Source organism: Hyperoodon ampullatus (assembly GCF_949752795.1).
Source record: "Hyperoodon ampullatus genome assembly, chromosome: 2".
Classification (NCBI taxonomy): Eukaryota; Metazoa; Chordata; class Mammalia; order Artiodactyla; family Ziphiidae; genus Hyperoodon; species Hyperoodon ampullatus.
This window is the reverse complement of record NC_136915.1, coordinates 118,222,146-118,236,753: the sequence shown is the minus strand read 5'-3', so window position 1 is coordinate 118,236,753 and position 14,608 is coordinate 118,222,146. Positions and strand designations below refer to the sequence as shown.

Sequence of the window (14,608 nt, the reverse complement as noted above, 5' to 3'; positions counted from 1 at the left end):
AAGTCTTTTCCTCTCAGCATTTTAAATGTATCCTGCCATTTCTTTCTGACCTGTAAAGTTTCTGCTGAAAAATCAGCTGAGAGTCTTATGGGGTTTTCCTTGTATGTGATTAGTTGTTTTTCTCTTGCTGCCTTTAACACATTATTGACCAGAGATGTATTAATACGTCTTTTGTTACCTGAATGTTATTGACTGGAGACATATCAATATGTTTTTAGAGAGTGATACAATTAACATCAGCATGCAAAGTTGTTAAAGCTTAAAATTGGTCAAGCGTTCATTATGCAACTTACAGTTGTCGTTACCATTTGCATTTTGCTTCATTGGTTTTTGTTCCAACCTTGTGTATATTATAAACACAAGTTTGTTACCATAAAATTTTCAGAAATGATGCATTGCGAGATTTTGAGTGAAGAAGAATTTTTCGGTGAATTTTATGCAGATACTTTCTCTGATTGTCCGAGTGACATATATACTAGTGTCTCAGAAGATGATAGTTCTTCAGAATATAGTTCTGATTCACACAGTGTTAATGTTAGACCAACAAAAAGACAAAAAAACTTAGTGATTGATTCTGATATGGAAAGTGAAAATGAAACTCATGGTGCTGGAGAATGCTCCCTTGCTTCTGCAGAAGAGTGGATTGCAGACAACATTTCATAAAAATTAGAAGACTTTACAGGTATGTCAGGTGTAACTATTGAATGTAATAACCTGCAAAGTGTTAGTGAAATAACAGAATTAATTTTTGGTAACAACTTTTTCGAGTTGGTTGCTTCTCAAACAAACTTGTATCACCAACAGAATGAAAAAGCATATAAAAAGTATGATAAGGCTTTATAATGGACTGATGTAACCAATAGTGACATGAAGAAGTTTCTTGGATTAATAGTTTTTTTAAGAGGTATGAAGCTTCATTTTTTTGAATTTTATTTTATTTTATTTTATTTTATTATACAGCAGGTTCTTATTAGTTATATATTTTATACATATTAGTGTATATATGTCAATCCCAATCTCCCAATTCATCCCACCACCGCTCCATCCCACCACTTTCCCCCCTTGGTGTCCATACGTTTGTTCTCTACATCTGTGTCTCTATTTCTGCCTTGCAAACTGGTTCATCTGTACCATTTTTCTAGATTCCACATATATGCGTTAATATATGATATTTGTTTTTCTCCTTCTGACTTACTTCACTCTGTATGACAGTCTCTAGGTCCATCCACGTCTCTACAAATGACCCCATTTCGTTCCTTTTTATGGCTGAGTAATATTCCATTGTGTATATGTACCACATCTTCTTTATCCACTTGTCTGTCGATGGGCATTTAGGTTGCTTCCATGGATTAATTTTTTTTTTTTTTTTCGGTATGCGGCCCTCTCACTGCTGTGGCCTCTCCCATTGCGGAGCACACGCTCTGGACGCACAGGCTCAGCAGCCATGGCTCACAGGCCCAGCCGCTCCGCGGCATGTGGGATCTTCCCGGACCGGGGCATGAACCCGTGTCCCCTGCATCGGCAGGCAGACTCTCAACCACTGCGCCACCAGGGAAGCCCCGTGGATTAATAATTTTGATGGGACAAATAAGAAAGTCATACTGGAAAGAATATTGGCCGACTGGTCCCTTACTTGAAACACCTATCTTGCCAAAGATTATGACGAGAAGAAGGTTCGAAAAAATAATGATGTTTCTTCACTTTAACAATAACTCAGAAACTCCCACTTCCTGCAGACAGAGGTTCAAAAGTTAAACCTCTCTTAGATTATTTTCTACCAAAATTTCCATCGATCTATATACCCAAACAAGATCTATCACTTGGTGAGGCAATGATAAAGTGGAGAGGACGACTCAGATTCAAAACCTATAATCCCAGAAAACTTACAAAATAAGTTTGGTCAGGATGGTTAACGAAAGTGAAACTGGGTATATATGCAACCCTGAGATTTACATGGGTGAAGGATAGAAACTGCAAGAAACAATCTTACTGGTCCTACAACCTTATCTTGGTTCATGGCACCGTATTTACCAAGACAATTATTACAGCAGTGTGTCCACATCTGAAATATTGTTGAAAAATAAAACCAGAGTTTGTGGGACTATAAGAGAGAATCATGGTCTACCAAACCAATTAAGAGAAATCTAAAAATCTACAGAGGGGAGTAATCACATTCTTATGGACGGGAAAAGTGATTTTTCTTATATGGAAAGACAAAAGGCTAGTCTGCATGATGACAACTATTCATTATGCCTCCATAGCATCTACAGGAAAAGAAGACAGGAGGACTGACCATCAGATGACTAAGCCCACTTGTATATTAGAGTATAATAAATCTATGAAAGGAGTTGATTGATCCAGTCAATACCTGGCAAACTACAGTATCCTCTGGAAAACTCGAAAATGGTTTAAGAAAGTGGGTTTCTATTTCAGTAATTGCAGTTTATTCAATGCGTTTAAAATTTATTGTAGCCTTAATGCACAGAATAAAATGACTTACAAGCAATTTTTGTTAGCAGTAGCTAGAGAATGGGTAATTGACCATTCTGGTGAATATAGTGGTAGTCCCGCACCTGGTCCTTCTTGTGGTGTTTCTAAAAGAGCCCCCCACAAAGATCCACCTTGTCGACTATCAGGTAAAATAAAAGAACGTATTCTAGAGGAAATAATACCCACAGGACTAAAAAAAAAAATGCCGCGAGGCTTCCCTGGTGGCGCAGTGGTTAAGGATCTGCCTGCCAGTGCAAGGGATACAGGTTCGAGCCCTGGTCCGGGAACGTCCCACATGCCGCAGAGCAGCTAAGCCCGTGTGCCACAACTACTGAGCCTGCGCTCTAGAGCCCTCAGGCCACAACTACTGAGCCTGCGTGCCATAACTACTGAAGCCCGAACACCTAGAGCCTGTGCTCTGCAACGAGAAGCCACCTCAATGAGAAGCCTGCACACTGCAACAAAAAGTAGCCCCCACTTGCCACAACTAGAGAAAGCCCGTGTGCAGCAATGAAGACCCAACGCAGCCAAAAATAAATAAAATTTAAAAAAAATGCCGCCAGGAAGTGTAGAGTCTGCTCTTCCAGGGGAAAGCACAGTGAAACACGATATATTTGTAATAGATGTTCTGTTCCTCTGCACAGAGGTGCCTGCTGTACTGCCTGTCACACTCTAATGAAATATTAGAATGCTTTAGTAAGACATGTACAAAGTTTCAAAGAAATACATTAAGTGCAAAAACAGTTGTTGATAGTTATACTCAAACGTGGATGTTTCAGTATTCACTTACATAACAAATCGCTGGCCACAGGCATCAGTTTCTGCAAAAATCCCCCGGCCAATAATGGGTTAAGATTCTCTCCTTATCTTTAACTCTTGCCATTTTAATTATAATATGTCATGGTGAGGATCTCTTTGGGTTCATCTTATTTGGAAATCTCTGTGCTTCTTGGACCTGGATATCTACTTCCTTCCTCAGGTTAGGAAACTTTTCAGCCATTATTTATTCAAATACGGTTTCTGTCCCTTTCTCTCTTCTCCTTTGGGAATCCTATAATGTGAAAGTTAGTATGCTTGATGTTGTCCCAGAAGTCCCTTAACTCTCCTCATTTAAAAAAAAATTCTTTCTTCTTTTTGCTATTACGATTGGGTGATTTCCACTATTGTGTCTTACAGATTGCTCATCTGTTCTTCCAAATAATCTAATCTGCTGTTGATTCCCTGTAGCATATTTTTTCTGTTTTTGTATTCTTCACTTTTGATTGGTTCTTTCTTATATTTTCTAAGTCTTCGTTGAAGTTCTCACTGAATTCTTCCATTCTTCTCCCAAGTTTGGTTAGCATCCTTATGACTGTTTCTTTGAACTCTTTATCAGATAAATTACTTATCTCTGTTTCATTAGGGGTTTTTTTCTGGGGGGTTATTTTGTTGTTTCTTTTGGAACATATTCCTCTGTCTCCCTTTTGTTTGACTTTTGGTTTTTGTTTCTATGAATTTAAGCAAAACAGCTACCTCTCCTGGTCTTTTAAGGAGTGGCCTTAAAGGGTGAAAGCATTCCTGTGTAGATTGTTTGCACCTGGCAGCTTTGGCAGGCTTGCTGGGGCTGGAGTGCATCTGAGCAGGCATAGTCCCTGGGGAGTGTGGTCTCTTGGTGGAGTGCCTGGGGCTGGAGTGGGTGTGGGGCAGTCACTGGAAAGTGCTACACCTGAGGCCATGGAACTTTTATTTGTAGTGAAGGGAGGTAGACCCATAAAACAATAAATATATAAAACAATGTATGGTGAAAACTGCTTTAAAAGAAAGTTAAGCAAAAGTAAGTGGGATAGAGAGGGAGGAGTGTAGGGACTGCTGCTTTATACTGGGTGTTCAGGAAAGTGAAGGGGAATGATAAATACCTTGACAGTGGGGACAGCAAATGCAAAGACCGTGATATGAGAAATGTTTAACATGTTTGAGGAACATCAAAGTGGCCAGTTAGAGCACAGTAAGGGGCTAAGTAATAGGAGGTAAGACCAAGCCAGATTGGGCATTGCCTTGTAGGCCATTAGAATTTAAGACTTTATTCTGAAAGAATGGAAAACCATTGGAAGGTGTTGGGTAGGGAAGTGACATGATCTGATTTATGTGTGGAGTGTATACTGGGAGGACAAAGACTGAAGGTTTTTCTGAGTGATGGATAATGTTAGTAGGGAAAAGCAAAACATTTTTAAAAAACAGAACCAGAAAGGCTTTTTTTTTTTTTTTTTTCCGGTACGCGGGCCTCTCACTGTTGTGGCCTCTCCCGTTGCGGAGCACAGGCTCCGGACGCGCAGGCTCAGCGGCCATGGCTCATGGGCCCAGCTGCTCCGCGGCATGTGGGATATTCCCGGACCGGGGCACGAACCCGTGTCCCCTGCATCGGCAGGCAGACTCTCAACCACTGCGCCATCAGGGAAGCCCCAGAAAGGCTTTTTAAACTAGCATCCATTTGTTCAGCACTTACCTTTTATGTTTGTTATTTGCTAGTGACCGGGGAAGGATGGAAATTATTGTAATTTCTGTTTTCAGGGAGCTCAGTGTATACTGGGGGTGATATACCTAAACAATTACAGTGCGGAATGGTACGTGCTGTGAGGGAGGTTTGTACAAAGCAGCTAGGAGAACACAGAGGAGGGTTTGTCTAATGTGGCAGTATGATAGAGTGAGTATTGGTAAATGATTTACAGGTGTTTACTTGAATAAAGATTCCAAGAATTGTGAGAATTTAGGCAAATAAAGAATGCATTTAGTTGTCTTAACTTTGTTTTTAGCATACATATACAGTCGTCATCTTTGTCTAGCTCCTGTTTCCAGTTTTCTTTCTTGCGTACAGCTAATTCTTCCTCCCTTTTCCCTGTGGCCCAGGCCATGATGGTGGCATGATTGTATTTAAACTGGAACGGGAACGGCCAGCCTATGCTGTTCATGGCAATATGCTTCATTATGTCAAGGACCGATTCTTACGTCAGTTGGATTTCAACAGCTCCAAAGATGTAGCTGTGATGCAGTTGCGGAGGTAAATCAGACTTGTTTCTTCCCTCCAAAGTGTCTCATCTGTTACCATGAAACAATACTCACAAACTGGAGTCTGTTCTTTTAACAACGTTTTGGATCTCATCTCCTGTCACAGATAGAATCCCCAGGAGCATGGTGGTGGCCATGAGGCCAATGGGGGCTTCCCTGTTGACAATGCTAGAGACCCTGTGGAAAGGAAATCATACTGCCAAGTTTGCCAGGTGTCTTGAAAATCAGGGAAAGTTTCCTGGTTGAGAGTAGCCCAATTTGGTGATAGGCCTCTTTGCCTTTATTTAGCATTTCTTTTCTATACCTCTCCCTTTGCTTTTCAGCAAAATGCATGCAACTCTAAACCAGAATATATGTCTTTGGAAACTCTTAACTCTGAAGATATTATACTATCTAGGGTGCCTGGCAAAAGGAACTATCCTCTTGGAAAGCCAGATGTATCAGCGTGCTGAAACATTCATGGTGGCAGGCTTTGGCATAAAGGTTTGATAACCACCCTCCAGCATTACTACAATAAAAAAAATTGGTTTGTGTTATCACTCCAAGGGACAGGAGAAACTAGCCAGAGACAAATCACATCATGTTACTCTGTGGTATCCACTGCAATTATGTGTAGGAATTTGTACCCAAGAAGAATCAATCCCACTCACTACAGTGAGTGCTAACCATACCTTCTGTTGGATAAGTAGACTTGTACTAGGTGTGCTTTTTTAAAACTCCATGCTCAAAGCTGAAATAGGGGAGTCCCTAAGCCTTAAAGGAAGGAAGAAATAGATGCAACATTCATTTATTTTTATTTCTGATTATAAAAATGATAAATATATCTGTAAAGATGAGGTAAGTAGGAGGTGTAGGAGTAATTCCTTTTTTCCTATTGTCATTATGTCTTTTTACTAATTTCTCTGTTTTTTGTATATATATCTCTAGTGGTTCCAAGTTTCCAGTGTTCAACATGTCATACAATCCAGCAGAAAATGCAGTCCTACTGTGTACAGTAAGTAAACCTCCTAGGATCTCCTCATTTCCCATAGGTCTCTTTCTCATGCCCTTAGAGGATCTCTAATGGCTTCTTAGAAACTATTTAATGGTCATTTTGAGAGAGCTGAAACAGTAAACAGAGGCTCAAACCAGGTAGTCTTCAGCTGTCATAAACATGTTAAGGGTTTGTGTACTTACATCTTTCATATGGCTAACAACTTCTAAACTTAATGGAGCGTTGGGATGAATCACCCAAATCACTGAAAGTAATTTGAAAGAATGTTTGGGACTATATCCTATTCATAGGAGATGCTTATCTTGATTCCCTTCATTTGGGTGAAAATAGTAGAGCTGATTTTGAGAAGAGTTCCTTTCAGTGGTGTTACCTTTGGGGGTCATCAAGTAGCCCTCCTCATTTCTTGCCATACAATTAAAAAAAAAAAAAAAGAAAGAAATGACATTCAATTTTAGTGCCTTCATTGCCAAGTCAGAAAAATGAAAACCTGTCTTTCCCGATATGGTGTCTAGTGTCTGATCCCAGTTCTTCTCCAAATCTAACAGCCCCATATTTTCCTCCTGGCACTTTTCTTTAATGTTTTTTCTTGGATGTCTTTTTTTTACCTTCAAACAGACTTTTAAGTTGATGAATATACTCAGGTGGGGCACTGGAATATTGGGGTCTTAGTCTGTTAATTTGTGGAATAGAGAGCAGTCCTTGCTTTCACTCAAAAGATATCTACATCTTTGGAAGGTAAAAGAAAAATAAGGTGACATGAATGCTGAATTCTTTGGCAACGAGCCCTATAATTTTAGCTGTAGAAACATTCAAATGCCTTCTGAGTGGAAGGTGTGAAAAGTATAGTTTCAGGTTGCTGTCTGTATAATGATGCTGTTTTCTATGTCAGAGTAAGCTGGTATCTTGGGTGCTCTCTTACTAACTATTCCTCCCTTTCCTCTACAGAGAGCCAGTAATTTAGAGAATAGTACCTATGACTTGTACACCATCCCCAAGGATGCCGACTCCCAGAATCCTGATGGTAGGCATTCTCTTTGTATACCCGACTCTGCTCCTAGCTCTCCTCACCCATAGCATCACTCCTCTTCAAGTTTTTCACATTCCGTCCCCAGGCCATGGCCACATCATTCATGTCTGTTGGCAGGTGCTGCTGACAATTGCATCAGAGGCAACTGTGGTGTGAAATATTCATGTTCCTCCTCCATTTTATTACTCCAGCTAGATATATATATTTTATAATTTGGTTATTAGAAACTCTCCATTTTCTCTTTCAGCACAGCATGTTATCCTAGTTTATTGTCAGCTGATGTGACTTTCACCCTGGTAGTTTCATTTATTTAAAAACGTTCCAATCTTGCAGTGTCTCATCCTGGGACTAGGGACTTATGCTCTCCCATTCATATCCAGATCCGATTTGCTTCCTTTTGCATGTCAGAAAGATGAGGCTGTTAACAGCCCCTCACCCCACCAGGGATTCCGGATCCAGCTGAGACCCCTGCCTACCTCTTCCATCACCACCATCCCTTTTTAGTCCTTTCTGCTAGAACTTGCTGACAAAACATTCTCAGAATAGATTTGAGTCTCACTTATGCTCCTTTTAGTGTACTCCCTCCAGTTGGTTTGTAGGTCAGAGGTTTGTTCCTCAGGTCCCCACTCTTAGTACCATACTTTCATGATATTTTAGACCGAATCAACAGATTCTGAGAAATATTTTGCTAGCTCTGTCCTATTGTGGGTGCCACTGTGTCATTATTGCTGCTAATATCATCACTCTCCTATAAGTGTGGTCATGGTGAGAAGAGAGAAAACCTGTATGTCTTTGATATCCATAAATCAAAGCCTCCCCTATAAATTAATCAGTCAAGCCATTTCTGACCAATTTTTTTTGTTTGGTCCTGCTTACCCATCCCCTTGCTTCTTTTCCCCATCTGTTTACAATTAATAGAGTCTAAAATATTTTTGTTTTGTCTTATAACCACTTTTATTTTATCTTCTCCATTTTTTGAGGGAGATAATAATTATTAAAGGAATAAAGGTACAGCACAGGGGAAGAGAAAGAGGAAAGGCTTGAATAGTGTGGTTCTTCGGCCCCTGGAAAATGGGAGTGTTGGTTGTGATAATAATTAATTTTGTAAATTGCCTGACACCCCTGGTTGTCAAGGGGTGGCCTGGCAAGGCTGACCAGCACGTATTGTCCAGTTTCCTGCTGATACTAATAGATAAAAGAGTATTTCTGCACATCCTTCTGTGTATCTCCTTTGAAGTTTCCCAGAGTGTGGAGTACCCGTTCGGAATTCTAATCATCCAGTGAAATGTTTGGGAACTGAGAAACATGTTGTAACTTTGTTGAGTGATTGATTGACATTCATGGAGCATCAGCTTGGTGCTAAATACTGCCCAGCATAGAGCTGCCTGGATTTAGTTAGGAGCGCTCTGCCCCATCCTACTCTACTAGGAGTTCAGCATTTGCATGTTAAAAACAGCAGAGCAGCTGCGTCCTGGAGAGGGGACTCTGTCTCTACTCCAGCTTGTTGAGATAGGAGGTCCAAGACACTCACAGGCTGCTTGCTTTGTGCCGCAGCTTGGCCAGCGAGGCCCTGCTCGTTAGCTTGATGGAATGTGCTGTCTCCCAAGATGGGGGTGATCCTTCTGCCAGTATATGGTGTTGGCTGAAATGCAGGCACTTGGCCTAGAGAAAAGAGGCTTGGCAGGGGTGGAGGTTGGAGTTTGGAGGGGACTGGTGGGGAAAAGTCACTGACAATAGCCTCAGGTTATGGCTGAATGAGTTAGGAAGCAGCTGAACTGGCAAAGCCAACATGGCAGCCAGCAAGACTGGCAGCTTCATGGCACCTGACTCTGTCATCTGACAGTAGCTTACTACATGTTCCTGCCCTTTGGTTTTGCTCTTCCCAGCTCCTGAAGGGAAACGATCCTCAGGCCTGACAGCTGTTTGGGTTGCTCGCAATCGGTTTGCTGTCCTAGATCGGATGCATTCGGTGAGTTAAGACTAAAAAGGGAAATTAATTTGGAGAGTGTGGTGGCAGTGGCCTGTGTATTGCAGAATAAAGAGCATTTTTTTGTTTCCCTTACTCTGCCCTGGGCAGCTGTGGTCCTCGTGTATTGGCTGCTTTCTCCTTAACGCTACCCCAAACCCCTTGGGAACAAAAAGGCCTTAAAATTGATTTGATTGGGTGGATGATCACTGTGGCTCTGGGCTTAAGAACCAAGCTAAAGTCACTCTTGATAACACAGGAGCCGAAAAACATCAAATTTGAAATAGGTGAGCTGGGAAGTCTCTGACGGTCCAGTGGTTAGGACTTGGCACTTTCACTGCTGGGGCCCGAGTTCGATCCCTGGTCTGGGAACTAAGATCCTGCAAGCCACGTGGCAAGCCCCCACCCACCCCCCACCCAAAAAATGAAATAGGTGAGCTAGATAAGGAGTAGATCCTCTTATTCTACTACCTCTGATAAAATGTAATGGGTCCTAAAAAAGTTAAGCAAAGCTCTCTCAAGAAAATATTTAACAAAAATTTAAGCCTCAGAAGTGCTGTATTCTGTCTCTGGTTGATTGAGGAATTCAGATTTTAGTTGGACGTCTCAGGATATTTCAATTGGAAAAAAACCCCAAAAGCTATCAAGACCCTTGGAGAGGATCTTAGTTGGAGTGGTCTATGTAGAGTGGTGATTGAACTGGACAGACAGAAAAAAAAAAATACTTTGTTTATTGAAGCTAAGGAATAATTGCTGAGAGACATTGTCAGCTGGCATCATCTTACATGTATTTCTCTTAACCCCACCTTATATACTCATTTCAGCTTCTGATCAAGAATCTCAAGAATGAGATCACCAAAAAGGTACAGGTGCCCAACTGTGATGAGATTTTTTACGCTGGCACAGGCAACCTCCTGCTTCGAGACGCAGAATCCATCACGCTCTTTGACGTACAGCAGAAGCGGTAACATGTCAGATGCCCCTAAGCAGACAGGCATATAGTGGGGGAGAGTGGAAATCTTTAGTGGGAGCTTTTCTTCCCCCAAGTGAGTTTGACCTGTGGCTTAGCCACTTCTTGTGCTATAACTCTAAGACTCTTTCTAACCACTTTTTTTCCTCTGTGATCACTCTCCATCCTGTACATACACACTAGCATTACAACAAGGGGCTTATTTGTTTTCAGAGCAATTATCTGAACAAAGAATGCTCTTGGGACTTAGAATAATAAGGACACAGAAATGAATAACATAGTTCCTGTACCTAAAGGAGCTTATAGTCCATTGGTGAAAACAGACATACACAAGTCCCTAATAATACATGGGAATGAGGGGCAGGGAGTTGAGGAAGAGGGAAGTATACAATGTGAGCCAAATGTTTAAGTCACTGAACTGTAATACAGAAAATGTTTATTCGGTATTATTTTAAGAAATTTCAGTTTACATTAATTTGGAGATGAAAAGGAGGTAGGTCATAACCTGGAATAAGGGAATCAGGTCCACTCACATTTGCCCTTCTCTCTCTATCCCAGGACTCTGGCATCTGTGAAGATTTCCAAGGTGAAATACGTTATCTGGTCAGCAGACATGTCCCATGTAGCACTACTGGCCAAACATGGTAAGTCTTCATTATGTCCACCCTGATTTAGAGACCAGTCCCTGCCTCCCCATCCCTGCCAGTCCACTTCACTCACCCTGTCCAGCAGAGCACTCATGTCCTTTGCCTCTTACAGCCATTGTGATCTGTAACCGCAAACTGGAGGCTCTGTGTAACATTCATGAGAACATTCGTGTCAAGAGTGGGGCCTGGGATGAGAGTGGGGTATTTATCTATACCACAAGCAACCACATCAAATATGCTGTCACCACTGGGTAAGTTGATTATCTGAGATACAGAATGGGAGAAAGTGGCTTCTTAAAATCACTGTCCTGTCTCAGGAGACGTACTGAAGTCCTTCTTGAACTGTCTTCGTGGAAAAGCTTTGTCTGGCATATATGTGCTAGGAGCATCAAAACATTCTTTTTTCAACTCTTTTAAAATTGTGAAATATGACACAAATATAGAAAATTACATAGGTTATAAATATATGAAATAGCAAATAGTTACATAATGAACATCTGTGTAACTGCCACCCAAGTCAAGAAATAGAACATTTCTGACACCCCAGAAGCCCTTTGCCATGTGGTCCCTATTGATCACAGCCTTCTCTCTTCCTCAAAGATAACATTCTGACTTTTATGGTAATTTCTTTCTTGCTTTTCTTTGCAATTTTACCACCCAGTGTGTGTCTTAAAATAATGATTTAATTTTGCCTGGTTTTGAACTTCTTGTAAATTAAATCATGCTGAATATATTATTTCATATTTTGCTTATTTTGCTCAATATATTGTTTGTAAGATTCACCCATGTTGTAGCTCTAGATTATTTGTTTTTGTTGTTGTATAATATTCTATTATATAAATATGCCACAGTTTATCAGTTCTATTCTAGAGGGATAGTTGGGTGATCTCTAGGTTTCGTCTATTATAAATGATGTTCTTTTAAACATTCTTCCATGAATTCTGGTTCATATGCACATACATTTCTCTCTAGAGCAGAATTGCTAGGTCATAGAGCATGCTTATCTTCACATTTGCTAGGTAATGTGAAAGAGTGGTTTTACCAATTTGCATGCCCACCAGCGTTGTATAAAAGTTTCTTTGCTTGTCACGCTGGCCAGCACTTGGCCTTTGTCAGACTCATTTTTGTCTGGTGGATGTGCGATGTATCTTGTAATTTTACTTTGCTATTCTCTGATTCCCCAGGAGATTGGACAACTTTTTATTTAGCCATCCATCAGGATTTCCTCTTCTATGAATTCTGTTCAAGTCTTATCCTTTATTTAAATGAGTTATCCTTGTTCTTTTGTTATAGGAGTTCTTTATATATTTGAATATCAGTCCTTTGTCAGGGCTATGTGTTGCAAATATTAATATCTCCTCCCATTCTATAGTATGTCTTTTGATTCTCTTTTGATATCCGTTAATGAACAGAAGTTCTTAGTTTAATGTAGTTGAGTTTATGAATCTCATTCTTTATGCATATCAGGTTTTGTGTCCTATTTAAGAAATCTTTGTTGACTCCAGAATCATGAAGGCATTCTTTTATATTTTCTTAAGAAAACTTTATAGTTTGCCTTTTATATCTAGGTCTATAATCTACCTGAAGTTGATTTTTTTGTATGGTGTGAGGTGTCATGAGCTCAGCTTTACTTTTTCCATAAGGACACTCAGTTTTGTACCAACATCAGGTATTGAAAAAACCAGCCTTTCCCCATAGTTCTGCAGAGCCATCTTTGTGATATATGAATCACGTTTACAAAAATGCAAGGATCTGTTTTTTTGGTTTTGTTTTTTTATTTTTGGCTGCATTGCGTCTTTGTTGCTGCACATGGGCTTTCTCTAGTTGCGGCGAGTGGGGGCTACTCTTCGTTGCGGTGCGCGGGCTTCTCATTGCGGGGGCTTCTCTTGTTGCGTAGCACAGGCTCTAGGCACATGGGCTTCAGTTGTTGTGGCACGCAGGCTCTAGAATGCAGGCTCAGTAGTTGTGGCACATGGGCTTAGTTGCTCTGCGGCATGTGGGATCTTCCCAGACCAGGGATTGAACCCGTGTCCCCTGCATTGGCAGGCGGATTCTTAACTACTGGGCCACCAGTGAAGTCCCAAGGATCTGTTTTTTGTGGTCTGTCTCTGATTGAATTCTACACTGTCTTAAGTATTATAGTCTTGTAAGTCTTTACATCTGGTAAAGCAGTTCCACAAATCTTACCCACTTTGTTTTACTTTTTTTTAAGTTATTAGGCTATTTTCAAATTAGTTTTGCCTTGAAAAGGCATATTTTTAAGTAATTTTTTGTCTTGAAAAAGTATAAATTTTAGATTAGCTTGTGAAATTCCATGCCAAAAAAAAAAAAAAAAGACAAATGGGAGTTCCTGGGCCCTGGTTGGGGAACTAAGATTTTTTTTTTTTTTTAAGAAAGTTGATTTTTCTCTCTCTTTTTTAAAAATATTTATTTATTTATTTCTGGCTGCATTGGGTCTTCGTTGCTGCATGCGGGCTTTCTCTAGATGCAGTGAGGGGGGCACTACTCTTCGTTGCAGTGCACGGGCTTCTCATTGCGGTGGCTTCTCTTGTTGAGAAGCACGGGCTGTAGGCGCATGGGCTTCACTACTTGTGGCACACAGGCTCAGTAGTTATGGCGCACGGGCTTAGTTGCTCCATGGCACGTGGGATCTTCCTAGACCAGGGCTCGAACCTGTGTCCCTTTCATTGGCAGGGGGATTCTTAACCACTGCGCCATGAGCGAAGTCTCAGGAGCTAAGATCTTGCAAGCCTCACGACAGGGCCAAAAAAACCCCAAAAAACAAAAAGCAAAAATCCCTATTGTGATTTCAGTTGGGATTGTGAATCTGTATGTGATTTGGGGATTTTGGGTGTAATTGTTATCTTTACAATATTAAGTTTCCTAATTTGTGAACATGATATAGTAGCTTTTCATTTATTTAGGGCTTCTGAAACATCTTTTAATAAAGTTTTATAATTTTATCCATAGAGATTTTGCATTTTCTTTGTTTAGATTTATTCTTAGGCACTTGATAGTTTTTAATGCTATTTGTAAATGGATAGTATCCATTTAAAAATTCAATTTTCTAATTTTTCCCGATATTTAGAAATACAACTAAGTTTTTTTTGTTTGTTTGTTTGTTTGTTTGTTTTTGCGGTATGTGGGCCTCTCACTGCTGTGGCCTCTCCCGTTGCGGAGCACAGGCTCCGGACGCACAGGCTCAGCGGCCATGGCCCACAGGGCCAGCCGCTCCGCGGCACGTGGGATCCTCCCGAACCGGGGCATGAACCTGTGTCCCCTGCATCGGCAGGCGGACTCTTAACCACTGCGCCACCAGGGAAGCCCCACAACTAAGTTTTAAATTAACTTTATTTCAGAGACCTTGCTAGACTCTTTATTAATTCTGTTAATTTATTCATTTATATTTTCTTTTCAAATACTCATAGCATCTGTAGGTAATGACACTTTTGTTTCTTCTTTCCAGCACTTA

At 40.7% G+C, this 14,608-nt stretch overlaps 1 protein-coding gene across 2 annotated transcripts in view; it reads left to right on the top strand.

Annotated features, from left to right (window-relative positions):
• COPA (COPI coat complex subunit alpha) overlaps nucleotides 1-14,608 on the top strand; it is a gene marked incomplete at its 5' end in the record, with an annotated part of 50,199 nt that overhangs the window by 25,197 nt on the left and 10,394 nt on the right. Inside the window, 7 exons of one of the 2 annotated variants that reach the window (XM_079697237.1) lie at nucleotides 5,374-5,524; nucleotides 6,460-6,526; nucleotides 7,472-7,547; nucleotides 9,440-9,522; nucleotides 10,344-10,483; nucleotides 11,048-11,133; nucleotides 11,249-11,387. In XM_079697237.1, coding sequence (XP_079553363.1) covers nucleotides 5,374-5,524; nucleotides 6,460-6,526; nucleotides 7,472-7,547; nucleotides 9,440-9,522; nucleotides 10,344-10,483; nucleotides 11,048-11,133; nucleotides 11,249-11,387 — 742 coding nt within the window. Of the gene's footprint in view, nucleotides 1-5,373; nucleotides 5,525-6,459; nucleotides 6,527-7,471; nucleotides 7,548-9,439; nucleotides 9,523-10,343; nucleotides 10,484-11,047; nucleotides 11,134-11,221; nucleotides 11,388-14,608 lie in introns of both variants that reach the window. The other variant, XM_079697236.1, reaches the window with a different exon arrangement.